The 27181-nt window shown below is 38.0% G+C and overlaps 1 protein-coding gene across 1 annotated transcript; it reads left to right on the top strand.

Annotated features, from left to right (window-relative positions):
* Positions 1-190: 190 nt before the first annotated feature.
* Positions 191-27181, top strand: XPOT (exportin for tRNA). The gene is made up of 25 exons (XM_068669315.1): positions 191-404; positions 2563-2699; positions 4538-4620; positions 5592-5648; positions 7240-7309; positions 8196-8414; positions 9010-9194; positions 9577-9745; positions 11067-11303; positions 11608-11646; positions 15072-15134; positions 16094-16218; positions 17113-17257; positions 17417-17536; positions 17715-17809; positions 18546-18615; positions 19023-19261; positions 19790-20075; positions 21691-21880; positions 23125-23241; positions 23325-23440; positions 23951-23998; positions 24826-24897; positions 26002-26058; positions 26593-27181. Exons 2-25 carry the CDS (start codon positions 2640-2642, stop codon positions 26617-26619), a joined length of 2889 nt encoding a protein of 962 aa, XP_068525416.1. The 5' UTR covers positions 191-404; positions 2563-2639; the 3' UTR covers positions 26620-27181.

The raw sequence follows: 27181 nt of genomic DNA, 5'->3' as shown, positions 1-27181 counted from the left end.
CCTCACGGCGGTAACCTGCCATGTAACACGTACCCCACTGCGCGGCGGGACTACCTCTCCCAGGGTGCTTGGCGGCGGGACTACAGCTCCCAGCGTGCCCCGCGGCACATCAGGCTGTGCCTGCCGGCCGGTTCGCCGCGGGGCACGCTGGGAGTTGTAGTCCCGCCGCACCGCCGAGGGGCGGGGGCACCTCTTCCCGGACGCGTGAGGGCCGCGGCGCCTCCCCTTGGGCGTCTTCCTCCTCCTCCTCCTCCTCCTCCTCCTCCTCCTCCTCCTCCTCCTCCTGCAGCCGCCGCCAGCCGAGGCGGCGCGGCCCGGCCCGGCCCTGCCCGCTCCCTATGCTCGTGGCGGCCCCGGAGCTGCGGGGCGGGAGCGGCCGCGGCCATGGCGCAGTGACCGGGAAGGTAACGGCGGGGGGGGGGGGGGGGGGCAGGAGCGGGGCCTCGCCGCAACCCGTGAGGGGCCGCCGGGCTCGGGGGGGGACCGGGGGGAACCGAGGGGGACCGGGGGGGACCGGGGCCCCGCTCGCAGCCCGGTACCGGCTGTGCACCTGCTGCCAGCCCCCGGGCAGCAGTGGGGGCCTGCCCGCAGGCAGCAGCAGCGAGGCGAAGCTCCGCCGTGTTGTGGTAACTTCCCAGGGCAGCGGCGAGCACTGTTCGCAGGCAAAGCTGCCGTTAACAGCGTGCCTGGCGTTACGGCAGGCTGTATGGTTCAATGGATCTGGTGAATTATCTCAGAATTGCAGCCAGGCCCTGCTTTCCAAGCGTAACTCCTCAGTGAAATGCCTCTGTGCAGAAGCGGCTTGCTGAGCTAAACCCAGGTGCCACGGGAGGCTGTGCTGTTGGGCTGTCTGACCGGGCCTGTTCGGAAAGCTGCCCCATTAATTGGCCTCAGGAGCGGGCTAGTCCATCCAGAACCTTCAGGAAAGGCTGTTTGGTACAGGATCACATTTTAAACGTGCCCACGGAGCATATGCGAGGCTAGCAGAACCGCCTGGCCTCGCTGTTAGCTGGGCACGTGAGGAGAACGCGTTTTGAGCCAGGTTATTTGTAATAGCAGAGCCTGTCACCTGTGTGTGGAAGATTCCTGTCTTTCAGGCAAAGGATCCAGTGATATCAGCGGGAAAATATGCCAGAAATATGCTGGTGTTAGTTGAAACAGCTCCACTTGTGTAACCGTGTGTGGACCAGGCCCCATCTGAAAGATGCTGTCCAAAAAAGCATTTTTTCCTACAGCGTTTTACTTTTTTTCTCCCCCCCTCGTCTGGCTGTTCTGGTGCTTGGTTATGGGGAAAACAAGCTGGGGACGCAGAGGGAGAAGCCTCAGCAGAGCAGCGTTAATCCCTAAAGGTTTTGACCCCGCGCAGGATTGCTGTGTGTCGTAAGGCAGCGTGCAGAGCTCGTTTTGCCACGAGTCACTGCTTTGTTCCAGACTTTCTGGTTTCTGTGCTGCCACAACCTGCATTTTTGTGTGCGCGCCCGCTTAATTTGGGGTGTTCAATTGCCTTTCGTGATGCATTTAGTTATCATAGGTTCTGCAATGGCTTTCATAGGAATGTCTGTCCGATGTCACAGCAAATGCTGGGCTTTCCCTCCCAGGCGAGCTCGCTGTCACCGTGCCACTTTCTTCAGGGGGGAGGGCGCAGAGAGCACGCACCGGGCACGTCACGCTAAGAAATCGGAAATCCTACCTATAGGCATGGAGGCAGTTTCAGACCACAGTTACTTTGTGTTTCCTCTCTTCCTCTCGTCTGTCTTCCTTTCCCCTGCCTCCTACGTGCTTACATAACGAGGCCTTGTTTCAGGCCTGATTAATGATGTTACCACGTGGGAATTTTTTTTGATGGCTAGGTGGATTTTTGTCCCCTCTTGCTGTCTGACAGCATCTGCGTATTTGACGGAGACTTTTTTTTTAATCCACTGTGTTTTATCCAGAGCATTACAGAACAGCTTATAGAGACACAATCTCTGGAATATATTTGTCCAGCTTGCTTGTTAGTTTTACACCAACATTTCTAAATAAAAATCATCACTAGTAAATCAGCACCCATTAGCAGGAGTAGGCAGCTTTGTTAACAGCTCAGTATGATGTATTTTGTGGTTAACATCTATGACACTTCTGCAGCGTGCCCTTGCTTTAGAAGAAAGACCTCCTAATGGGTTTGTTCCCCAGGGGAAATACTTTACAAATGGTTTTATGAAGCATCTTAACAATATTTTAGAGATGAGTAGAGAAGCTTATTTTTGCAGTTGCTAAGCTTGTGGGGTAAAAAATACTGTTGTGTATCATTGAAGTAGATGATTTATGCTTATGTCATATCATGCTGAGTCTTCACGTGCTTGAAATTTAAGTTCCAGCCTTTCAGTTAAGTGCTTCACCTTATGGCCCTTCTCTGTTATCGAAGGGTGGTTGAAGGAGTTTGAATTTTGTTTTCTGTATCAGAAAAATGCATGCTCGTGCTGGGTGTCTGCGACTTGTGTGCAAACGTCTGCAGTTGCTGCTGTCCTGCGTTTAATTTTTATTGCCGTGCTGAGCAAATAAAATCTCTTTCTCTGTTTTCAGATGATCGTAGGCTCTCCTCTAGAAGAAGCGGGCAAACCTGTTAGTAGGAGTAGGAAACACATCGTATAGCAGTAGAGATGGATGAACAAGCCCTTTTGGGGCTAAACCCAAATGCTGATGCAGACTTCAGACAAAGAGTATGTAATTAACTCGCGTATCTCTCTAATAATTTGGGATGTTGCTTCACTGAAAAGTCTAATACTTTCTTGATTGTTATCTGGTTAACCAGCACAAAGGGTTTGTGGTGGCATGTGCAAACTGTCATGTTGCAGGCATGCATGTAAGCTGAAGGAGTTGTTTCCAACTCTGTGAAGTTACAGTTATTGTGCACAGAATTTATTTCTCTGGGCTCTGGCTTTTCCAGTCCTTTCAATTACCTGTACTTGTTGCTCAGTGCCTTGTGCAGGTTCCCACAGAATGAAAAGCAGCCACTGGAAACAGAGTTGCTTAAAATTGCCCTTTAATTCTTAGGTGGGGATTGTTTTTTTGTGTGGTTTTATTATTATTATTGTTGTTGTTGTTGTTTGAATGGATTGTCTACCTTCAGAGTCTTGTAATGAAACATCAGTTTTTGAACTGTGGTGAAGCTTAGAGTAACTTAAGAAAATAATCATGGTAAGTGGTAACAGTTACGTGATATGAGAGATGCTGATGTGGCAAGGCATTACTGTAACTATTTAATGAGTAAAGGGTTCTGCTTACTCATTGCTGCATACAGGATGACATTCAGTAAAATCCTTCAGAAATGTGGATACGCCATATCTTTTGGTGTTCACGAAACAAATCCCAGAACCTGTAAGGCAGTTACAAACGTAGTTTGCTGCGTCCTGGTATTGCTAAGCAGCTCGGTAAATGTTTATTGTGGGTGTTTGTCCTTCCTGAAAAGAGGGATGTAGCCAAACTTTAAAGTTTTGTTAACAGAATGTCGCTATAAAATTTGAAGCTTACAAATTCATTGACATTTTAACCATGCAATCTGCATAGTTCTGAAATATTTTATACTAAAAGGTGACATTTTTTTGCTATTCATGCAAAAAGGGACTTTACATAAAGTGCATCTCAAACATCAGCTATTAAAACTGTTCAGTAGAAGGATATTGCCAGTGCTGTCTACAATGAACTCTTGTTTTAAGATATTCAACTCCCTGAATAATCACTTTGTTGAATGTAAACAGTTATGTTAGTGAAAAAGTAAGCTTGAAAGACAAGCCTTCATAGGCTTAAAATAATGTGTCAATCAAATCTCTGTTTCAAAAATTATTTCACTGTTTTGTATAGCAAGGCACACTAAATCTTAAAGCAATTGGATTGAGTTAACTGTTTTCAGGAGGTTCTTAGATCTGATTAACAATTTGGGTGTCTACAACTTGGCTGAAGTAGACAGTTCTTTCCAGTCTCTTTAATAGGTTCACACACTGATGTTTGTCAGGTGGTCAGTGAATGACTGTGTTTGAATGCTGCTTGAGATGCAGAATGCAACCAAAGCTGTGCAACAAAAATAGTGAGATTTTTCAGTGAATTTTTTCAGTGAAAAACCTGAATTTTTAACTTGGACTTGAACTTCCACACTTGGAAGCTGTATTTGAAACCCAAGTGGACAAGGCCCTGAGCAGCTTCTCCTAGCTGACCCTGCTTTCAGCAGGCAGTTTGGACTGGACTATCACCAGAAATCCCATTTAACCTCACCAGTTCTGTGAATCTGACCTTTTTAAATAGAAGTAACTGAAACCTTTGTATTGAATGTACAGTGGAGGTGGGTACCCTGTAGGGTTACCATTTGGAGAAGCACTTGTGTTGTGGTAATGAGGAAGCCACATAAAAGCCTCTTTCCAAATACCGTTTGTGGTTTTTTTTTGAAGGAGAGGTGTTTAAATGTGTGTCCAAGTGTGAATAAGATGTCTTGCTGTGGGTTTTTTGTTTGTTTGTTTTTGTATTTTTTTGGCTTTCTCATTGGTTCTTACTTGAATATTTGCAGGCGCTAGCCTACTTTGAGCAGCTCAAGATATCTCAGGATGCTTGGCAAGTCTGCGCAGAAGCATTAGCTCAGAGTATATACAGGTAACGTGGATAAGAATCATTGCTTATTTTGGTCTTTGGGGTGTTATTTTTTTTTTTTTTTTTTTTAATCTTTACAGCATAATTAGCAAACTGTAAATGCTGAAAGTTAATACAGTCTTCATGCCATTCTTAGTATCACTGTTAATCTGTGATTTTCATATAATGTCTTTCAAGGAAGAATAATGTATAAATAAAACTCAATATTAATTTGGTAGCTTAAAGACTGCTGCGTTATGAAATCCAGGACAAAAAAAAAAAGCATTCAGGCTCACTGAATGCATCCCCATTCAGTTCTGAGGAGGGGAGGAGTGCTGAAGCTGTTGAGTTGTGAGAATATACGCTTTATATGCACTAAGCTTAGGAACAGTGCCTCAGCCCCTATTTTTCAAAATGCAAAGTGTCGTCATCCCTATTTTTGTACCAAGTTGTGTATTTGGATCTCAAATAATAGGGTGTTGCTGTGTCATACAATAACACAAGTTGGAAGGAAACTCAGGGATGTATCTCTCCCAAATAATATCAGCGATTTATAGTGAACACTTATTTTCAAAAGATTCTTTAAAACTTCTCAGACTCCAGCAGATTATGCAGTGACTAATAAAACCATGCAACATTTGTAAATCAGCATTTTGTAGTCTCTGTTTACCAAAATACAGTGATTCATACAATTGTTAGTTTTTTTAAAGGCAGGATGCAATACATATTGCAGTTGATGTTCAATACCAAACTCATAGCATGATACTGGTGAATATAGAACAAAAATATTATAAGAGGGAATATCAATATTGCACATATTTTTAACAAACGAATTGCTGGAGTATTTGCTGGTTTTGCATAGACTTTTTCTTTAGTGCACAGTAGTTCTTGAATTGCCAAAGGCACCACCTGGTTGTAATATATGAGGCATTTTGTTCTTCACAGAGAAGTGTACCATACTGCCACATCTAACAGAATTTTGTCTTCTTTTCTAGTGATGATCACATCAAGTTCTTTTGCTTTCAAGTTCTGGAACATCAAATTAAGTTCAAGTTAGTAATCTTTCTTGATAGCAACCATATAACGCTCTTTTGATTTTCTTTTTATTCTGCTTGCAAATAGACTTAAAATGGGATATTGTTCCTGAATAAAAGCTTTCAGAACCTTTATTCTGCAAACCATTACCTCAGTGTGGTTGATGAGCTTAATTCATCGCCCAGGACTACTACTTGTATTCCTTCAGCTTTTCCTGGGAGAGTAGTAGCTGGTGTCTTAGCAGCATGCTCTGCCTAGCTAGTCTAATGCCTGCCTCATGACTGCCCAACACCGACCTGATCACCCAGTGTGGAATGAAACTTACTTAGCATTGCCCTTTAAGCCTTACTCCACACTCTCGTTGATTTTTTGGAAAAAAAAAAAAAAAGTTTAAGTCCTGCAAACAGCAGCCTTACTCAGTACAGAATTCTGGACTCCAGACAAAGCCTTATTCATGCAGTAAGCATGGCAGAGATGTGAGGAAGTAGTGCTTTCACTGTGTAGTGTTTCTGTAGCTTCATGATGTTAGAACAAAATAATTTGAAATAGCAAAAGTTTAGTTGTGTGGAGCTATATTTATTTCATACTTTGGGCTCCTTTGGTGTATGGGCTTCAGCATCATGGCAGAGGTGTCTGCCTCTGGGATATCAGTGTGGCTGGCTGCAATATACTGAACATGTGGGACAGGCTTCAGATAGAAATAAGATGTATAGTGCAACTGAGGCTCACAATTACGTATCAGAGCAAGAATTAAAGCCTTATCTTTTTGAGATTTTATTAACTTGGTCTTACCTCATTGTCCGCCTTCGTCTGCATGTGTCACTTCTGTCATCTGCTTCTTATAGTGTGTTTTCTCGTTTTCCTGCGTCTTGTTTTCAGTGGGGTTGCTTTTTTCTTCTCCTCAATGACTAGATACTTTGACAGGAACACTGAGATCGCATTCAGCAGTCATTTCTGTCAGGGGGTGTTCCAGAGCTATAGCACGCTGGAGAAGGAATGGCAGGAAGAGTCTTCTCAACTTGCCTAGTCCTCAGAAGGAGTATGTGTGGGTAGTATTTGAGTTGGGCTGGTGATAACATAGAATTCTGCCAAGACTTGTGCATGATGCAAAGCAGAATTCCATGTTTGCTTTGCTTTTCTTGTTTTGACATACATGTGGTAATAAATGCCTTGTAGGGTCAGATCAGTGAAGGACTTCCTTGTGATCACTATTGTCAGAGTCTTCAAATAGCGTAGTAATCAAATTTGAGCATATACAAATGTTATTCGTTCTCCCCATGGCTTACAGTCAAAGGTGTGTTTATGTCAGGGTCATAAGTCCTGTCCCTTGTAAAAGGGCAGTCTTCCTGCAAAATTTCAAGCTCCTACTCTGATAAAGGAGGTATTAAAGAATTATATATCCAGGCATTAATACGAGCAAAATGTTTTTCCTTATTTTAATGCATCTTTTATTCAGAATTTTGATATGCTAATAGCTGTGTAAATTCCTTTTTCTAGGAATCTTTCATTTACACTAATGTGTAGCATAGTTATTAAACTTGTTTTTGTTTTACTGAATGTTGCACTTTCCATGAAGCAGTCATAGTTTGATCTCATGCTTTGTTTCAGATACTCTGAACTTACTGAAGTCCAGCAGCAGCTAATTAGGGAAACGCTTATAACATGGCTGCAAGCCCAGGTAGGTGTGTTACTTTACACCAGTTTTGCACGGTAGACTAACATAGTGCATTCAGTGCAGGCTAAATGGCTAATCTGTCATTTGAATTTAAAAATATATTCCTGAAGATATGCAGTATGAGACGGTAAAAAACTGTTAAGATGCTTATATTTTTTAGATTTTTTTAAATTATATGTTGTAAGAAAGTCTGTGCTTGAACTTAACACTAAATATAATATTCTTATGTCAGATAATGATTGCGGTTTAACTACTGTGTGCGAAGTAAGGAGCATTTAAAGTTTCCCTTTAGAGAGGTATAATCTAGATTCCTGATGTCCTTGAGTGTCTAGAACAGGAGTGGTAATTGCGTTTTCACAATACTCCTGGCCTGTGTCCTGTCTGCTTAGAATGCTGGCAGGTGTTTGTAAATGAAAGGATGAGACTGCTCGCATTACCTGCTCTGGTAGTGCTGTGGTAGTGCATTGGCTACTCTTTTTATGGACTGAGTTACTGCAGCTGAAGTTACAGTATCAGTTGGACCCAAGAGTTTGGAATCTGCAGAACTGTGCAGTGAGCTGATGCAAGTCTTTGCCTACACCTGCTGTTATCTGGCTCTCGTTCCAATATCATTCCAATTCCAAATTGACATTTATTTTTTGAATAGTACGCTTAATATTTTTGTACTGAATGAAAACCTTAGGACTGCATCACCAAGAATGTTTTCCCTGCTTCATTATAACTTAGCTAAGTTTTTTTTCAAAATCATTAGAAAGTAAGGCTTTTTATAAATCTCAGCTGATAAAAGGAGGAAAGCAGTACCTTAATCACTGTATGGAGATCAACAAGCATATCTGATTTTTCTCAAATTTAGTAAAAATTTGCAAATAAAGTATGTTTTTTCTACCAGATGCTGAATCCCCAGCCTGAGAAGACTTTTATTCGCAACAAAGCTGCACAAGTCTTTGCATTGCTTTTTGTTACTGAATATCTCACAAAATGGCCCAAGTTTTTTTTTGATATTCTATCAGTAGTTGATCTTAATCCACGAGGTGTGGATATGTACCTCAGAATCCTGATGGCTGTTGACGCTGAGCTGGTAGACCGGGATGTTGTTCATACATCAGAGGCAAGTTATTACTGCACGTTAATATTTGTTTTGAAGTTCCAAAAAATTCTCTAATTGCAGCAGAAGACAGAAGTAGTTTTCTTTTTTTTTTTTTTTTCCTATGGCAACTCTGCCTTGGAGACATGAGGTGGTTTAGATCCAAAGCCATATGTTGTTTAATGCTTTTTTTGATTTCATACTTCTCAGTTAATGCATTTTTTGCTTGAAGAGCAAGCAAACAAAAAGTAAGGAGCTGAGTTAGCCAACATGATGTTAGACCGACTCATTTTATAACATTAATGTCTACTACTGTGTTTTTGAAGGAGTCCTAACATCAAAAGTCCATTTAATCATCTAGAAGACTTCTTTCTCCGTTGCCTTTCTTCAGTGTTTGGGCATTGTGGTAGAAAAAAAAAGGGGGGGGGGGAGGGGGGAGAAAACTAGAGCATTTTTCTTTTCTTACAAGAAAAAAAATGCTCTTTTTGGGCTTTTGATTTAAGTTGTTTATATAGTTATGACATGGAGTTTCTGGTATAGGATGCAAAAATGGTGCTAGTTTGAAAAAATGCTGCTGACCTGTGACACGACTGATTTATTCTGTTTCCTGTGTTGATAGGAGGCTCGTAGGAACACTTTATTAAAAGATACTATGAGGGAACAGTGCATTCCAAGTTTGGTGGAATCGTGGTACCAAATCTTACAAAACTATCAGTATAATAACTCGGAGTTGACATGCCAGTGCCTTGAAGTAGTTGGAGCTTATGTATCCTGGATAGATTTGAGCCTGATAGCTAATGAAAGGTAAGGATTTTTTGATGGGATATCTTTGGCGGGAGAGGAAATAGCACAGGACTTGCTAGTATGTTGTCTGTATTTCTATGGAACTACATTAAAACTTGTCTTTGAATAGAGATTTTAATTGCATATAAATGTTTGGGTCTTCTGTTTCTGAAGAGCAATTGACTTGGCAAGCCAAACTGATATAACGGTAAAAATAGACACCGCAGAGTTTGCTGAGTTGTCCTTAAAATGTGTAATGTGCTGGGTTTAATCAGTACAAAAGACTTTGTAATTGTTTTTTTTTAATAAGACATTTTTAAATATTCACACAAATAATACAAAGCTTCTGTATGATGCTCCTGTGTACTTTTAAATATAAACTTTTTTTTTTTTTTTTCCAAAGGTTTATAAATATGCTGCTAGGTCACATGTCTGTGGAAGTTCTCCGGGAAGAAGCTTGTGATTGTTTGTTTGAAATTGTAAATAAGGGAATGGACCCAATTGATAAAACAAAATTGGTTGAATCTTTATGTCAAGTGTTACAGTCTGCTGGCCTCTTCAGTATTGATCAGGTTTGTAAATTGCTTTTACAATAGGAATGAGGTTTCAGACAGTTCTTAAATAAGCAGCTTAACAGAAAACTGTCAAACCAAGTCCACAAATATCGAGAGAATTAGCTGTGCTTCTCTGTCAATGTTAAACGCTTCTTGCCCTTTTCTCATACTTAAACTAACAGCTCTTATTAATGTACCTTACTCATTTAAAGTACAGTTACTGCGTTTTGTTTGTCTTCAGCGTGAGGTGTTTGGGTTTTTTTTTGGTTCTAGAAGGTGTTCTGTAACTCCTATTCCTCTCCTGAAGCGTGGCGTGCATACTGTTTATATCACTTCTATGACTTATTGCCTTGTATCCTCCATTGTGATTGACTCTGTAATGGATATTTTAGCCAAGGTGTTTTAAGAATATAGCCAAGGCAGAAGCTTTTAGTGCGAGATGTTAGTCTAACTTTTTCAGGTCATGTGTGCTGTTATGCATGGCTGCACTGTCAGACATGAGGCTTGAAATTCTTATCTGGGAGCTGGAAAAATACATCCACCAACCAAACACATATTCCCCATGAGGTTGTAGTACTTCAGGAATGACTGTTTGCTATGTGCTATGGAGATAGAGGAACCACTCCTTAGTTCTTGGATTGCAAGGCAGTTTTCTCTTTATTGAGAAGTCTGCATCCAATATGTGTTCCTTCTAGAAAGCAAAAAATGTGCATTCATCCATTCAGGAGTCATTTCTCTAAAAACCTCTGAAGATCTCAGTCTTTCAGAGAGACTTGGTATTGCTCTGCTTTTGTACGGCTCTGACAGGGATTTAAGCATCCATTTGGGATGACTGATCTAGCAGTGTTTCTCAATTCTGATTAATGTATTTCTGCAAAGGAAAGCCATAAATATTAACTGATCACTCGCTTTTACGGCCAGTACTGACTGTTGCTTGTTATCCGTATTTCTAAGTAAGGCACAGCTGTTGATTCTTTGAAGTTTTCCCATAAAGTTTTTCCTCTTACACAGACTAAAATTTATGGTAGCTATGTGCTTCCTCTTTTATTTTGAACCTGCTAGCCAGCTTCTTGCTGTAAAGCAGAAAGTGAAACAAGCTAATCTGAAGAGATGAGCAAACTACTTTTGCATAACAGAGAGCAGGCAGCTCTCTAGCATTGCTTTTCCTTTTCTCTCTAATCTCCAGAGAACACAAACCAGATAATTATACTTTCCATCTGGGAGTCAAATGTTGGTTTTACTTCTACTGCATGCTAAATGTGGGTAGTACCGTCAGTAAGCTCATGCCATTTAAACCTGAGCTCTGCTAGTATTTTTAATCGGATGTCTTTTCTTACAGGAAGATGATGTGGATTTTCTGGCCAGATTTTCGAAGCTGGTCAATGGAATGGGGCAAGCTTTAATAGCTAGTTGGACTAAACTGATAAAAAATGGTGATATGAAGAGTGCTCAAGACACTCTGCAAGCTATTGAAGCAAAAGTGTCCCTAATGTTGCAGCTGCTCATTCATGAAGATGATGACATCTCATCTAATATCATCGGCTTTTGTTACGACTACCTTCACATCTTGAAACAAGTAAGTATGTCTGGGTTCAATTTAACATCATTTTTGATGTGTTATTTACTTTGATTTTGTGGGAATATATGAAGCTAATATTTTTTTTAAGCTGATTTATAACCTCTTGAGTAACTAGTATTCAGCACGTTCAGTTTTATTTAGAAATCTGTAGGACCTGTGTTAAATCTTGCAATAATGGACGGGAGGGTTGCAGTTCATATGGCTGTTTAAAAAAAATGCAAAAAGCAAACCTGTCTTTTGCTACTGGAAAGTAGCAAAGGAGTTACTTTTTGTATTGTAACACTTGAAATTTCTTTTATAGCTTTCTGCACTTTCAGACCAACAAAAAGCTAATGTAGAGGTAAGTGTTGACTTTCTTTTTACAAAGGCTTCTTATTGCAAAAACACGTTTTGTGTCAGAACTTTTTGTTGAAACAAATGATGTATTATTTGTATGCCTTAAAATGTCCAGGCTGACCGTGAGTCAGCAATGTGCCTTTGTGGCCAAGAAGGCCAACAGTATCCTGGGCTGCATTTGGAAGAGTGTTGCCAGCAGGAAAAGAGGAGACTGAGGGGAGACCTCATCAATGTGTATAAATATCTGAGGGGAGGCTGTCAAGAGGAGGCAGCTGGTCTCTCTTCAGTCATGCCCAGCAACAGAATGAGAGGCAGCGGGCACAAACTGAAGCACAGCAGGTTCTGGCTGAATATGAGGGGGCACTTCTTTAGTGTGAGGGTGACAGCACGGGCACAGGTTGCCCACAGGGGTTGTGGAATCTCCTTCTCTGGATATATTCAAAACCCGCCTGGATGCCATCCTGTGCAACGTGTTCTAGGTGATTGTGCCTGTCGGGGGGTTGGACTATAGATGAATTCCAGAGGTACCTTCCAACCCTGTCCGTTCTGTGATTCACATGACAATAATTAAAAGTAAGGACAATATATTCCATCTTCCACTCAATACCTGCAGTTGTTTCTTTAATTAGTAAGCCTCTGTTGAGTTGTACATAAAGATGAAAGCTGTTTAAGTGCTGGTCTTCCCAAGGGCCCTCAGTACCTTAAGCCTGTCTTGGTAGGATTAGATAGAAGACTAAGATAGAAGACATTTTCTCCTGAGGCTTTGTATTTTTTATTAAAACCTGCCATAATCCCAAAGAAATGGAAGAAATATGGGAAGAGTTGTCATTAAATTCAACCCTTGATGGTATCAGAAGTTAAACTTATGAAAAGCTGCTGTTCAAATATAACGCTTGTCCTTATGATGAGCAGCTACATGCTAAGCATTGCATTAAGCTTCAGTTTATACATTAGTCACTAAAATCAATAAATAACTGTGTGTCCAGTTTTGGAAGTAGTAAACTTACCTGTTTGTTTTTTCAGCAGTTTTTACATTTTTTCTTCCCTATGACATTTCTGCACCAATGCGGATGTACCAATTTAAATATTATTGGCTTGGTTGGTGCAGGCTCTGCAAGCTCATGTAGCTGACTGCTGATTCCTTTTCCTTTACTGAAAAGAAAACTGAGCTGTTCTAACATTAACATTTGAGTTTGGATAATGTCCAGATCATGTGGATCTGGTTTTGTTTAATGTTTGTTTAAAGTGGATGAGGTAACCGAAGTTTGATAGTGTTCCTGAGTCTTTTATTTTTGATACTTTCTCTCTCCTGTTCAAACCAAATTACTACTGCAGCACACGTTAAGGCACTTAAAATTTGAAGGTGTTGCTGTCCAGAACTCTGATTATGTTGAAGTTGCTTTTGTACTGAAGAACTTCCTGTTATAATTATTTCGTAAGTTTACGGAGCACTTCTTGAGGGTTTGTGTTTAACTGAGAAGCAATCGTACCAGTCTTTCTTCTTTCATCCAATTCATAATTAGAAAATTTTGAAACAGTCTAAGTCTTTTGGCTGACTTTCTTACCAAGCTTTAAATCATATGCTTAACAACATTCCTTTAAAATTTTGCACCTAAGAAGTTATCACTTTTAACTTGTGCATTATTTGAATGGGAGGAAAGGAAATCGTGTTTATTGTGCCTTTTGAAGTTGCAAAGGTTTTTCTCATCTGCAGGATTACATCTTTAATTCTTAAAATGACAGCTGTTTCTAGGCATTTCTGGCTACAAGCATATCACATTGATATTTTGTAATTCTTTTAATTCTTTAATTTTACTTCTTGCAGAGAAGCAGAGAATGCTTACATACGATGCAGACACTTGGTGTCAATAGAAAGCCTGACCACATTCTTGCCATATGACCACGTTCTTCCTCAAACTATTGCAAATGCCTGCTTATGCAAGATCACCAAGAATTTCATTTCACTGACTCAAGTTTAATTTACCAGCCTGTTTTGGTATTAAAGAACATAAGGTTTTTGCACTTAAAAAGAAAAACATCATGATGAATTCATCAGAAGTTTATTATTATTTTATTTACCCCTTTTTCTTCTTGATTGCTTACCTGACTTTAATGGGTACCTACATTTAGAAACTCCAGTAGTGGAAGAGGATAGCAAAATACTAATTAAGTTGTTGCAGATATGATCGCAGATCTCATTTTCTGTAGTTGAAATAAAAACAAAAAACTGTCAGCTACAGAACTTAACAAATGGTGGGGCAAGTTCTTTTAATCTGGTATTAGGAACAGGGATCAGGTGCTCTGTAACATTGATCAAATAGCTGTTATAATTCTGCTGAGTCTTCTCTAACACTTAGTGAGTCCACTCCACGTGTAAGGAGCATGGAAATGCCCTGCCCAGTTACCTGGTGCTATTGAATATTCTCTCAGCTTTCTAACACTTTGTTGTTGTAATAAACATAAGGAAAAGGCTGCCTCTGACTCAGTTTTAGTTATCTGGGATAGCTTTCTGTTCGTTTGGAATGTTTAGATCAAGTACATATTTTTGTAGGCTCCCCAGAACAAACTCTTAAACTAAAGTGAAAATTAAAGTATAACAGATTTTTAAACATCTGTTTTAGCTAGCTGTGTCGGTCTGTTGTCCAGTTTTTCTCCATCCTGGAAAATGTGAATGGAGTTGAGTACTCTATATATTTTAAACATTATATCAAAGTTCTAAAACATAAAAATAATAAATGCTTTGTAACACCAAAGTGATACGTTTAGCATTTGAGACTTCAGTAGAGACCAGATCTAGTCTTTATTCCTGTTTTAGGACTTACAGGCAGTCCCTGATAAAGTGAAATTACACATTAGTGCTTGGACAGATCTAACTTGCTGCTGTGGAAAAGGGAAGGTTTTGCTGTTCTTATTCTTGTTCGCTGGTCCTGGCTGTTGTTCTTGAACCCTTTGCTGAACCAATTCAGATTATTTATTTATTTATTGCCAGGTTAACAACCACCTTTTGGAGGTGGTGAGGTATTAGAGAATGTGATGTGATGGCTGAGCTGACCTACCTCTTTAAAATATGATCTCAGACATCCTGTTTAGCTTCCTCTGCCTAGTTCAGTCACCTCTAATTGTTGTTTTCAGTGTGAACTGAACAGCGCGGATTACAAGCAGGAAATATAGCCAGATAATACTGTTAGACAGAGCTCAAAGTCATGCATACCGTTCATCTGGAATGGCATCTGTGTATTTTCTGGATAGAGCCTGTTCTAATATGGGCTGTTAATACTGTTAAACCTCAGAAAATAATAATTCAAATGGGATTTAAATGCTTAAAATATTTTAACGTTTGCCTTAATGTTTTTCTTTGCTGTAGGATTTTAACTGTTGCTTCTTACCACTTTTCTGCTTCTACCCTTAGTTCTGTCTTCTTTATCTTAGGCAATCATGTTGGCTGTTATGAAGAAGTTGACATATGATGAAGAATATAACTTTGAAAATGAGGTATTGTGTGAATAAACAGGCAAATGCAACTTAAATTACATGTAGTAAAACTTTCTCATGTTTTAAAAAACATATTTTTTGTATGCTAAGGCTATAAAAGTAGAAAGCTAAGGTCTGTAGACTGATTTTTTTTTCCTGTGTAGAAAGCTTATTTTTTAACCTGAGATCTGCATAAGATAAAACAACGTAGTAAAAGGATATCCAAGCCAGTTTAGTTAAGAGTAATTCTGGCTGCATTTGTACAGAACTATTCCTAAGTAAATATGACTGTGCTGTTAGCTAAACATAGCTGTTGAGCTGGCTTGTTCACTGCTGGCATGTTTTTCAGAGTTTGCACGTTTCTGCTGTCACGCAAAAAGATTTGAGAAGCGTTGTGTAATGAAACACTTCAGAGATACTACTTGACCTACTTTGAGTGGAGGAGGCCAAACCCCTGCAAAAATAGCCTAAAAGAGGAGGAATTTCTTTTGATTTCACTTTCTGCCCATGCCAGCCAGCAGTAATGATTGAATGTGTTAGGCATTTTGCTCTGGGCTGTTGAGGGCAATGGTTTTAGAGATTAACATGGACTACGTGTAGTCCAGGTTCACTGTTTCTGTCAGATTCGTTTTAAAACTAAGATGCTGAGGAAGAACATCTTCATGAGGAATGAGTCAATTTTCAAGAAATAGGTCAATAATGCTTTGCCAGGAGCATTTTCTTTCTTATACTTTTTGGCTAGCTTTCAGTTTGGAAAGCCTTTTTAGCATGTTTCTGGACTGAATGCAATGAATCTCAACATATTGCAACCAGACAATAAAGGAGCCAGCTGTTATGTTGCAAGAGCATTATTGAATTTTCAGAGCATGATGTGATGTTTGTATATGTACACATTTTTGGTTTAGGTGCAATTGTCTAAAACAGTTCTGGATGTATTTAGACGTGCAAATATGTACTTAACTGATGTGAATGTTTTGTAGGGTGAAGATGAAGCAATGTTTGTGGAGTACAGAAAGCAGCTGAAACTATTGCTGGACAGACTTGCTCAGGTCTCACCAGAGTTACTGTTGGCATCTGTCCGCAGAGTCTTTAACACTACACTTCAGTAAGATTTTTGTTTTTTAACTTCTTTACATGAATACAATTCTGTTAGCTTTCTTGCCTTTCTTACTCTCAGGGTTTGCACTAAACATAAGCATGGTGTAGCAAGGCAAAGCCTATTGGCAGAATAAGCTAGTTGCAACTCTCTGAGTGTGACTTTGTGTAACTTCATGATAAAAAACCTTTTACTCGGCTTCTTAGAAAGAAGAAGCTTTCTTTGGAAGCCTTAAATGGTAGCTGTTTTTTGTTCTTCTCGGGGTGTCTGTTCATTTTTGTCATTTAGACCCACACGACATCCGTTTGGACAAGTGTTCACTTTACACTGCCAGGAAATTCTTGTGAGATATGGAAAATTGTTTTTCTGCTAGCAATAGTATTCAAAAATAAAGTTGGATACAGAAGAGAAACAACAGTGAAGTTTTTTATAATTCTTACAAAAAGAACAGAACCAATCCTGAGACCTATGCATGTAAATAAGCTAGGTGCCTGGCTAGGTGGATGGCTGTGTGTATACAAGTCAAAATGTAGTGTCACCAGTGCCTTCCTTGTGCCTTGCTTTTCAGTGAGCACTCTCTTTAAGTGAAGGTGAATGCCTTGTTGACACATCAAAGTAGGCTTTTGTGCCTAAAGAAACACTTGGAAAAATCTGTAGCTTTTAAGTTGAAACTGGTCAAAGAAAACTGCTAACATCCAGATGGAGAGGTGTTACAGCTGTGGATAAGGTCTTCAGAAGCATCCTGAAATACTGTGTTAGGTCTTACAGTATTTATTTTCTTAGCTGAAATCTACTCTTTTTAAGCTATGTGTCTGAATATTCAAAAGAATATTTTAGTGTGGTAGAACTGTGATTATTTCATGATCTTTGTTGACTAATGTGATTTTATTGTTGTTTCTCTAGAAATTGGCAGACTACGCGATTTATGGAAGTAGAGGTAGCGATACGGCTGTTGTATATGTTGGCTGAGGCTCTTCCTGTATCTCATGGTGCTCACTTCTCTGGTGATGTTACAAAAGCTACGGCTTTGCAAGATATGATGAGAACGGTAAGCATGTGTGATGTGGGAGCTATTTAAAAACGATGATAAAGACTGAAACCTTTCAGTTCAAATGATTTATATTAATTACCAGCATTTCAACTACATTGTACTGTTTTGATGCTATAAATGGGTAAAGTACTAACTTGCTAATGCTTCTATTTGTAGCTAGTGACTTCTGGCGTTAGTGCCTATCAGCATACATCAGTGACTCTGGAATTCTTTGAAACAGTGGTTAGATATGAAAAATTCTTTGCTGTTGAACCTCAGCACATTCCAACTGTTCTAGTAAGTTTCTCCTAATTTACATATTCAACTAGTAACTGTAGATAACTTTTCTTATATTTAAGAACTTTTCTTCTTTTCTGGACATCACTAAAGATGCTGGCTTTCTTAAATGTTTGAATGAATAGTTTTCCCCACCTTGTTCAGGGATTGTAAGCTGAAGTACTTTTCTTGATTGCAGATGGCATTTTTAGATCACCGTGGTCTTCGCCATACAAGTCCAAAAGTACGAAGTCGAACAGCTTACCTTTTTTCCAGATTTGTCAAGTCTCTTAAGTGAGTAAAGCTGCTATAGATGTATTCAAATCCTGCAGAAGACTTATGTGTGGTAAAATAGGTGCATCACAGCTGTCACGGAAACAGGCAGGGCTTTAAATGGACTGCTGTGAAGTAATATGACAAAACAGTGCTCTAACAGAGTAGTCCTACTTTGTAATACCAACGTAGCAGTGGACAAATTTGTCATAGAATGAAGAATTTGAATACATATATTTAGTTGATTTTGATTAGATGTTGAAACTGATCAACGATATAGATGTCTACCTGTTTTTTCTCTCTGTAAGCACAGATGAGAGAGATTTGAATGTTTACAAAATTTATACTTGGAGTTTACTCAGGCCATTAGAGCCCTTCAGATAGCCCTGTCCTGTTGGTCTTACTTCACAAACATGGCAGGAGAAGCTCCAAGATGGAACAGATTTCAGGATTCTTTTTTTTTTTTTTTTTTAACTGTTAATGAAAATAGTTACTCTGAGTGATGCTGTTTATGCATATTTTTAAAGAATGAGAGAAAGAAATAAATGCTTATTTTTGTACCACGTATTATTTGGCCCACCACAAGCACCATATCCATAACCCAGGTTTTTCTAAAACTGTGCTCTAATACTTAAAGGGATGTTCTGTATTAGGAAGGTAGTTTAATGTCAAGCTTTACACCTTATGGAAAATGGCAGCAATTTTGTAAAAATGCACACACTTCTAAATAGTGTCATGTACTTTTGTTTTACTTTAGTAAACAAATGAATCCCTTTATTGAAGATGTTCTGAATAGAATACAAGACCTTCTGGAACTTTCTCCTCCTGTGAGTATTTACAGCATTTTTTGTAATAAATAGGGCTTGTGGTTATTCATCAGTGTGCCCAAATACATACTGAATTGTGAGTTTAGTACACAAGCATTTAAGCACAAATGTCTTGGATTTGGGGGGGAGAATCACTTGCATGTTTACATTTGAACCTAACTTTAAGAATCTTGCTTTTTTGGATTTCTGTGTGTAAAGGCAAAAGAAAAGTATCAAGAAGGCCATTTAAATTGTATAAAAATTATTGTTCCTTCAAACTGTGTTTTACCTGTGCTTTACACTTCTGCCTAGGTAGTAAGAGAATAAGTATTGTGACTGTACTGTAGAAATTAAACAGAAGTGTGATTAAAGAAAAAGTGACTTTGATAGAGGACACTTAGTGAATTGTCTGTTATCTTCCATTTTAGGAAAATGGTTACCAAGCTCTGTTAAGCAGCGATGATCAACTTTTCATTTATGAAACAGCTGGAGTATTAATAGTTAACAGTGAATACTCTGCAGAAAGAAAGCAGGCTCTAATGAGGAATTTGTTGACTCCACTGATGGAGAAGTTCAAGGTATTGTTAGAAAAGCTGATGATGGCACAAGATGAGGACAGACAGATGGCACTGGCTGACTGCCTCAATCATGCTGTTGGGTTTGCTAGGTAGGTACTGCACAATATCTGCATGTGTTTCTGATTTGAGTAAAAGTTTATTTATTTTTAAGTAATTTAAATGAAAAAATTCATTGGAAGGAGGGTCTGAGTTTCTACCTGTGTTGTATCGATCTAGAAAATCCCTAGTGGCTGTAGAATTTCTTATAGTAGCCCAGAAAATGGGTTAAGTCCCCTTAAAAAAGGCTGTTAAGGATGTATATCGAGAATATTGAGCAACTTGATAATGAACCAGCAGCATCTATTCCCTTCCTTATGAAATACTTTCCTCAAGTAATTGTCTGGAGCTGTTCTAATCATATGTTGATTGTGACTTGTTAGAATTTAATTCTCTAAAAGCTTCCAAAGCATAGCCACTTCATATCAAGTATTTTTCTTCTGGTGTTTGGCTCCCATTTCACAAGATGTAATATTTTAGTCCAGTCTATGGATTTTAAAGCATACGTTGTTTTCAGTGTTACTACTTCTCTGTTATATAGAACGTGAGCTTATATAAAACTTGGTGTGTTGCTTTTACAGCCGAACCAGCAAGGCTTTCAGCAATAAGCAAACTGTAAAACAGTGTGGCTGCTCTGAGGTATATCTGGACTGCTTACAAACGTTTTTGCCGGCTCTCAGTTGTCCATTACAAAAGGAAGTTCTGAGAAGCGGTGTCCGCACTTTCCTCCACCGCATGATTATTTGCCTAGAGGAAGAAGTTCTTCCATTCATTCCTTCTGCCTCTGAACACATGCTTAAAGATTGTGAAGCAAAAGATCTTCAGGAATTCATTCCTCTTATAAACCAAATAACAGCGAAATTTAAGGTATGATGTTGTATAAGCTTTCTGGAGTCAAATTACTGATGAATAGATATTTTTATGGAACCAGCAAAAAGGTGATGTGTGTCAGAACCTTGCCTCACATTTATTAATAATGTATATTTCTGTGACTCTTCGTAGTGAACAGTCTTCAACTACTTCAACTAGTGGCATGCATTGCTAGACTCACAGTAATTAATTGTTTTTCTTTGATTAATCTCAATATTTTATGTTGTTTCTGAACTTTTGTGTTTAATATTTAAAAATAAAGTATTACTTGCAGCACAATTTTTTATAGACACAATTAACTTTTTATGATTTACAAGATCTCAGCGCAGTGCTGTTGCCCAAAATGTACACTGAGGCTTGCATTATTTGAAACTGATCAACAAATACACATGGAGGTTGAGGCATGAGATGTGCATTGAGACTGGGACCATCAACTTATCTAGCAACAGTTCTTCAAGTTGCAGCCTTTTGGGGGTTACCTAGTCCTAATTTCAACAGTTCAAATGCAAAGCTAATAAAACACATTAACTAACCCGTTACTTAAATAGGTTTAAATAAGTCTTTCAGCAGAACGCAAAATTTAAACTCATAAACAGAAGAATAAATGTGTTTTGTGAGGAGTAAACAAAGCCATAATACACCTGTGTAAATCTGTTATGTGGGCCTTTCTTTGGAGTATACATCTACAGAGGAAGGAAAGAAGGAATTTTTGAAAAATAAAGTATTTGGGAGATTAGAGAAGAAGACTTCAATTACTCTAGTCATTTCAACAAGTTGTGCTTAAATCATATCAAGATATTTAATGGTAGTCTAAGGTGAAGAAGGTATAAAAAATTTGCAGGAGCAAGACTGGATGAATACCAAGTTCAGGTGTAATGCTTAACTTTTTATGGTACTGTAACATTTTTTATCACATTATGTTAAAATAAAGATTCTAGCTTCATTAGGTCCACCTTGGTTTTAAGGTCTTCACCCTCCTCTACTGTAATTCATTCAAATACTAGGAAATAAACATTTGAGTTGTGCCTTTAGGGAACTCTGAGGTATGGCTTAATAGCAACCCCAAGGAATTCTTCAGTTTTTCAAGTCGTTAGTGTTCAACTACTGTAGTGCCCATGTGTATTTCTGACTGCAGGTAGGACATAAATGACAAGCTTGTTCTGTAATGGCAGTAGATTTTCAGATCAGGTGAACTTTCTTTAAGTATTGAAAAAGGTGACCTGCTGTTGGTTTTAACATCTTAGAGGTATGCTTTTCTGTAACTGCAGTGACTTTATAATAGCCCACCTTTATATTTTGGGGACTCAGAAATAGTCTGCCTGAACAGAAGGATGAGAAATGTGGCAAAAGCTTCTGTTCCTACTCTGAATGAGACTCATTGAGACTATATATTTTTGTACAAAAGACTTGAAGTAGGTGGCACATAAGTCAAGATGCAATAATGTTCATGGTGACCCTGATGTGACTTTCTTTGCTGTATGTACTTGGTATATGAAAATATTGACTTTGAAAGTGAATCAAAGCTGAGAATTGTAACAAGCCCTGAAGTTTTAATTTCCAAGTGTCAGTTTCTATAACTGCTTGAGCTCATATTTTCTTCCAATCTCCCCAGACACAGGTTTCACCTTTTCTGCAACAGATGTTTATGCCACTACTTCATGCTATTTTTGAAGTGTTGCTCCTTCCAGCAGAAGAAAATGACCAGTCTGCTGCTTTAGAAAAGCAAATGTTACGGAGGAGTTACTTTGCTTTTCTGCAGACAGTAACTGGCAGTGGAATGAGTGAAGTCATAGCTAATCAAGGTAAGTAGCTCAGTTTCTTGAGGATGGCACTACGGTGGTTCTCCTCTAAGTTTTGTCTGCTAAAATCACAAGCCTAGTTCCTGCCAAGTACTATGAACTATGTTAGATAGAATGGACTGATGCAAATATGGTATTACACACTTACCTGTTTAAGCAAGAATTCGGGTCTGTAAAATCCAGCTATAGTAGGCATATTCTTCCTATTCATTTTTTTCGTTTTGAGTAGGATGACTGTGTTTATAAGAATGCTTTGTGTATCATCATGCATTATTGTATTTGATTGGTGAATCAGAGATTAAACAATATTTTCCCCTAGAAAATAATTTAAAAACAGATCGCAGTGTTGAAGCTGCTTGGGAAGGACATTCACAACTCCCAGTTTTCATTCTGTGTTGCTCATTTTCAAAAATACACATCAGTGACTTCTGTAAATTTTATTACTATCACCTGATCTTAACAACTATGCTAAAATGTATTGTGACTTATTAAATACGTATTTAACAAACTTTCTGAAATGCAAATTAATTCCTTACTTGTAACAGGAATTCAAAGCCAAGTGTCCAGTGTCTTGATTCTTTATTAAGTAATTCTCTTGGTCTGGATTCCATCAAAAAGGGAAGGGATTTAAAAAGCTTTAAAGAAACTCATCTAGTAGTTGGAGCTCCAACTTCCTGCCCCCATCCTAAACTGCTTGTAATACCAATGGAAAAGGAAAGGATGGTGTTAAGAAGTAGTAAAAGCTTTCTTGAAAGAGGCATTTTGGTAGTTGTAATAGGCCAATATATTTTACAGGAATCAAATAGAAATAAGCATAAAAGCATCACAGAAGTTTGAAGTATGATTTAAAAAATCACCTTTCCCTGTATTGGAAGATAAGTGAATTATTTGGGTGCTGCCTAGTTTTAATTAACTGTCATGTTTGGGTCAAGAGGAGAAAACTTATTTCTAAGCAGATCAAGGTCCCCCCCCCCCATCTTTACGTGTGTTAAAGGCCAGAATAGGGGGGAAAAAGCATCTCCAAACTTTGAAAATAAATAAGTAAATAACCTAAATAAGAGTTGTCTTGCATCGTAGGGGAAACTTTCCAAAAATATTTGAAATTTGTGCAAAAAAAGGCTATTTTGAAGTTGAAACATATCTTCCAGGTCAGTATTCTTTAAAAAAAAAAAATAAAAAATTGTGCAATAGTACAGAAACTCCTAGGTTGCAGGTTTAAATAACAAGCTCCCTTTGATGTGTTTAAGGTGCAGAGAATGTGGAGCGTGTGTTGTTCACTGTCATTCAAGGAGCAGTGGATTACCCAGATCCTATTGCACAGAAGACTTGTTTTATTATTCTTTCGAAGTTGGTGGAGCTTTGGGGTAAGATTCTTTCCATAATTCCTTTGCAGCTGCTTCTGTCTGCAAAGCACCAGTAGGACATGGAATGTTATCTCTCTTTTCAGGAGGTAAAGATGGACCAGTAGGTTTTGCAGACTTTGTCTACAAGCACATTGTACCTGCGTGTTTCTTAGCACCTTTGAAGCAAACGTTTGACTTAGCAGATGCCCAGACAGTATTGGTATGTATCACAGTTTTTTTTTCTTTTACTCTCATTGCCATGTGGCAGACTGAAGGGAAAAAGAATAATGGCCACGTTGTATTAATGGTTGACTTGTCTTACAAAGAAAATACCTTATTTTTTCTTAATGGGGTACTCATATGGTTACTTTTTACATGTTGTGGCACTGTATTCTGTAGTTCACCTATGCTCAAAATCAAGCTAGAGAATTATAGGTTTGAGAATTTAACATTGATCTGTATTACGTGCGAACTAACACTCAGTGAAAGTGAACAAACAGGTAGCTCTCCCTTAGGTTGTTTAGGGTTCAGCTGTGACAGATAACTTTTTGGTTAGAGAGGAACAAAAACTGGAAGTAAAGTTTGAGGCTCAGTTAGTCTTGGGTGAGGGAAAAGAAGGCAACAATGGCATAAACTAGCCCTTGTTTTGGGATTGACTTTAGGATCCTTGGATGTAAATACTTATCCAGCAAACTAATTGAACATTCTAACGTTATGCATTACATTACAGGCTTTATCAGAATGTGCAGTGACGTTAAAGACGATTCATCTCAAAAGGGTAAGCTACAGAATACTTTACAAGGAGTAACTCTTGCAGGTTTCTTTCGAATGTTTTCATTAATTTCTAGAAATCAGATACTTATTTAGATTCATTTATATTCTACTCCTATATAAATTAATAGGGTGAATATAATGCTGTGTAGGAATAGAGAATCCAGTACTTCTACGTCTTGATAATATACTGCAAAATATTGACTCCTTAATTAAGGGAGAAAAATCCAACCGCTTGATTGTTGCTGTGTTTAAGTGATCAATAGGCCTTATACTTTTCAATGTAGTACTTCAGCTAACATGAAAGAGCAATCAGAGATGGGAAACCAAGCAGTTTCTGTGTCCATGTTACTGCTACGCCCTTTAACTTGCTGGCTACCTTCTCTCTGTCTAATTTAAGTTAAGATCACTACTACACTAAAATTATGAGGAGTTATTAACAAACTTGCAGAGAGGAGATTGTGTTGAGAAGAACTTAGGGTCTGTGTTCCTTTTTCTCCAGCTAGGACCTTCTTATTGAACTGACTTTTACAATTGATATGTTGCAAATTGACTCTATTGTAAATTTATTTCAGTACAATTTTCAGTGCATTCTGTTGTGTAACAAAAGATACCAAAATGCAGTTGAATTCTTAATGCCAACATTAGGATAATTCTTTTTATTTCCTGACATCTGAGACATCTGTGAACGCTTGGTGTTTGATACACATAGCTTCTCTGTAAAATAGACACATCTGTTTTAAAACTCTTCTGTACTGTGCAGGATAGGGCTGTGACTTTCCATAAGTATATAGAAAAATATACTTGAACAAATTGTGTGCTGCTTTTCTTTAGGGTCCTGAATGCATTCAATATCTTCAGCAAGAGTATTTGCCTTCTTTGCAAGTAGCTCCCGAGATAATTCAGGTAGGAATTCCCAAAAGAACATTTGGAAAACTGTTAATGTGCAGAAATTTTTTATGGGAATAAAATGTATACTGACAAAGCTAACCTCCTACTATCCCTCAGTAAAAATTCTTCTGATACTGCCTATTGGAATAGGATTAATTTAGCGTAAGGAGTGAAATTACTGCAAGAGTACCTTGCAAAAAAGTCATCTTCCTACTTCAATACAAATAAATTCGTACTTGAATATCAGGAAACTTATAATAACTCAAAAGTAAAATGACGAAGAATGTTGAATGTACACCAAGTGTGGTAATAAAGGCTGTATTCAATGCTAAGCGACAGCACTGGATTTACTGCCAAAATATCGTACTACACCAAAGCAGGTGTGGATTTTTTGTGTTTATTTTGAAGTAGTAGATAGTATAAGAGGATTCTCAAAAGTGAGACTTTACACTTGTCCATTGTCTCAACATTAAGCATTGTTAGCCATATGGTAAGCATTGCTGTGAAGAAAGCGCTAGCTGTAGCCTAAGAATTTAAAATTGCAATTAATTTGGGTGCTGTAGTAATGAAGCTTGCTTTAAGTTTTTTAATAAGTACGAATGTCTCCTAAACTGTAGAATTTTCAAGTGGTGTTAAATATATATATATAAGGATCAAGTATTACCTACTGCTTGCCCCAGTGTTGTTTTCTGGTCTAAGACTGCAACTTTCAGAAGTGGCAGACATGTTCTGCTGTAATCTAGAGTCACTTCATGTATGTGTGAGAAATACCACTGAAGTGCAAATGTTTGCCTGAAGTATTCATTTCAAAGCCACCAAAAGTTACTAGAAAAGTTAAACATTCAGAATCTCCTTGACTGCAGTCCTTGCTTCTGTCTATTCCTCTAGTAGTGAACTTCATATTCTATATTTGACTATACAGTTTTTCCTCATCCCAGAATGCAGCTCTTTTACAACTTTCTTTTTATCCATAACATGCTTTTATTTGGTTACACATTAAGAAAAATACAAACTAAGATCAATGGCTATACATACAAGGTATTTTATATGCTCCTGATATATGTCAGGTTGTCTTGTGCTTCATTTACTTATTTAGTATTTCATTCTTCTCTCTTACAGGAATTCTGTCAAGCACTTCAGCAGCCTGATGCTAAAGTTTTTAAAAACTACTTAAAGGTAAAAGTTTTGTGTTTTTTTATTTTTCATTAGATCATTTTTAATTCCATTTGAACATTGACACATAATTCATTCATGGCACGGACCTGAAGTAAAATGGAAATATAGAATGTCCTAACATGAGAGTAAAATTGTATATAAGCTTTTAGTTATAGTGAAACTTTGAGCAGCAGAAGCATTTGTATAATCTTTAAGCAGTTACATGAAAGAAGGAGCAGTAACAACAAACTACATCTGTAAAATTGCACTTATGCTTTGCACCTTGCCATTTCCTCAATAGTTTGGTATTCTTGTGGCTTGTGTTACTTAATAGTTGAAATAACAACAATAACAAAAAAAGTTATCCTGTAATTATAGAGAATGTGTCATTTCTGGGGTTGTAAATGTAATCAAATAGCACAAGTCACATCCTTGTAACTCATGGTTCATTATGTTAAAGTAGAAAATGAGCTCTATCAAATTATCTTATGTGTCAAACATGTCATGTCTTAAATTTGTATTCCTTTTCCTCATTTTTTTAATAAATTTTGACAGGTATTCTTCCAGAGAGCAAAGCCCTGAGGAAAGGCCTGGAATCTCATGTATCTGTTTCCATAATCAAGAACTCTGGCTGTTAATTTATAAAAATGCTAACTCTTGTGCCATTAAAACTGGTTTTGTTCTTAAAAACTGTTGCTTTGTGCTCACATCAGTACATATTTTAGCCTTTGCTTAAAAAAGAAAGGAAAAATGCAAATGCCCTACTTCCGTGTCTTGAAAATGAAGGTATGTGACAACATGAAAAATTGCCCGTATATCTACACAACACTTTTATTATGTATAGGATGATTTAAGCTTAAGCTGTAACATGTACGGCAATAAAATGACACTTATTTTTGAAATTAAATGTAAAAATCCCTTCAGACCATAGAAATGGTTATTAAAATGTGTACATTTTTGATACTGAGTAAAATGTTTTCATAAGACATAAAAATCCATCTGTTCATGTATGGTGACATGAAAATAAAACAATCAAAGTCATTTTTGTAGATAGTCATTTCATTGAAGTTGTCTTAATGATAAAATATATATATATACCTCCTATAAAACAGATTGGTTTAATAAATGATTTCATTTAAAAGTA

The sequence above is a fragment of the Anas acuta genome, chromosome 1 (assembly GCF_963932015.1).
Source record: "Anas acuta chromosome 1, bAnaAcu1.1, whole genome shotgun sequence".
Classification (NCBI taxonomy): Eukaryota; Metazoa; Chordata; class Aves; order Anseriformes; family Anatidae; genus Anas; species Anas acuta.
The sequence above is the reverse complement of the archived record's forward strand: the minus strand, read 5'-3'. Positions and strand labels throughout refer to the sequence as shown.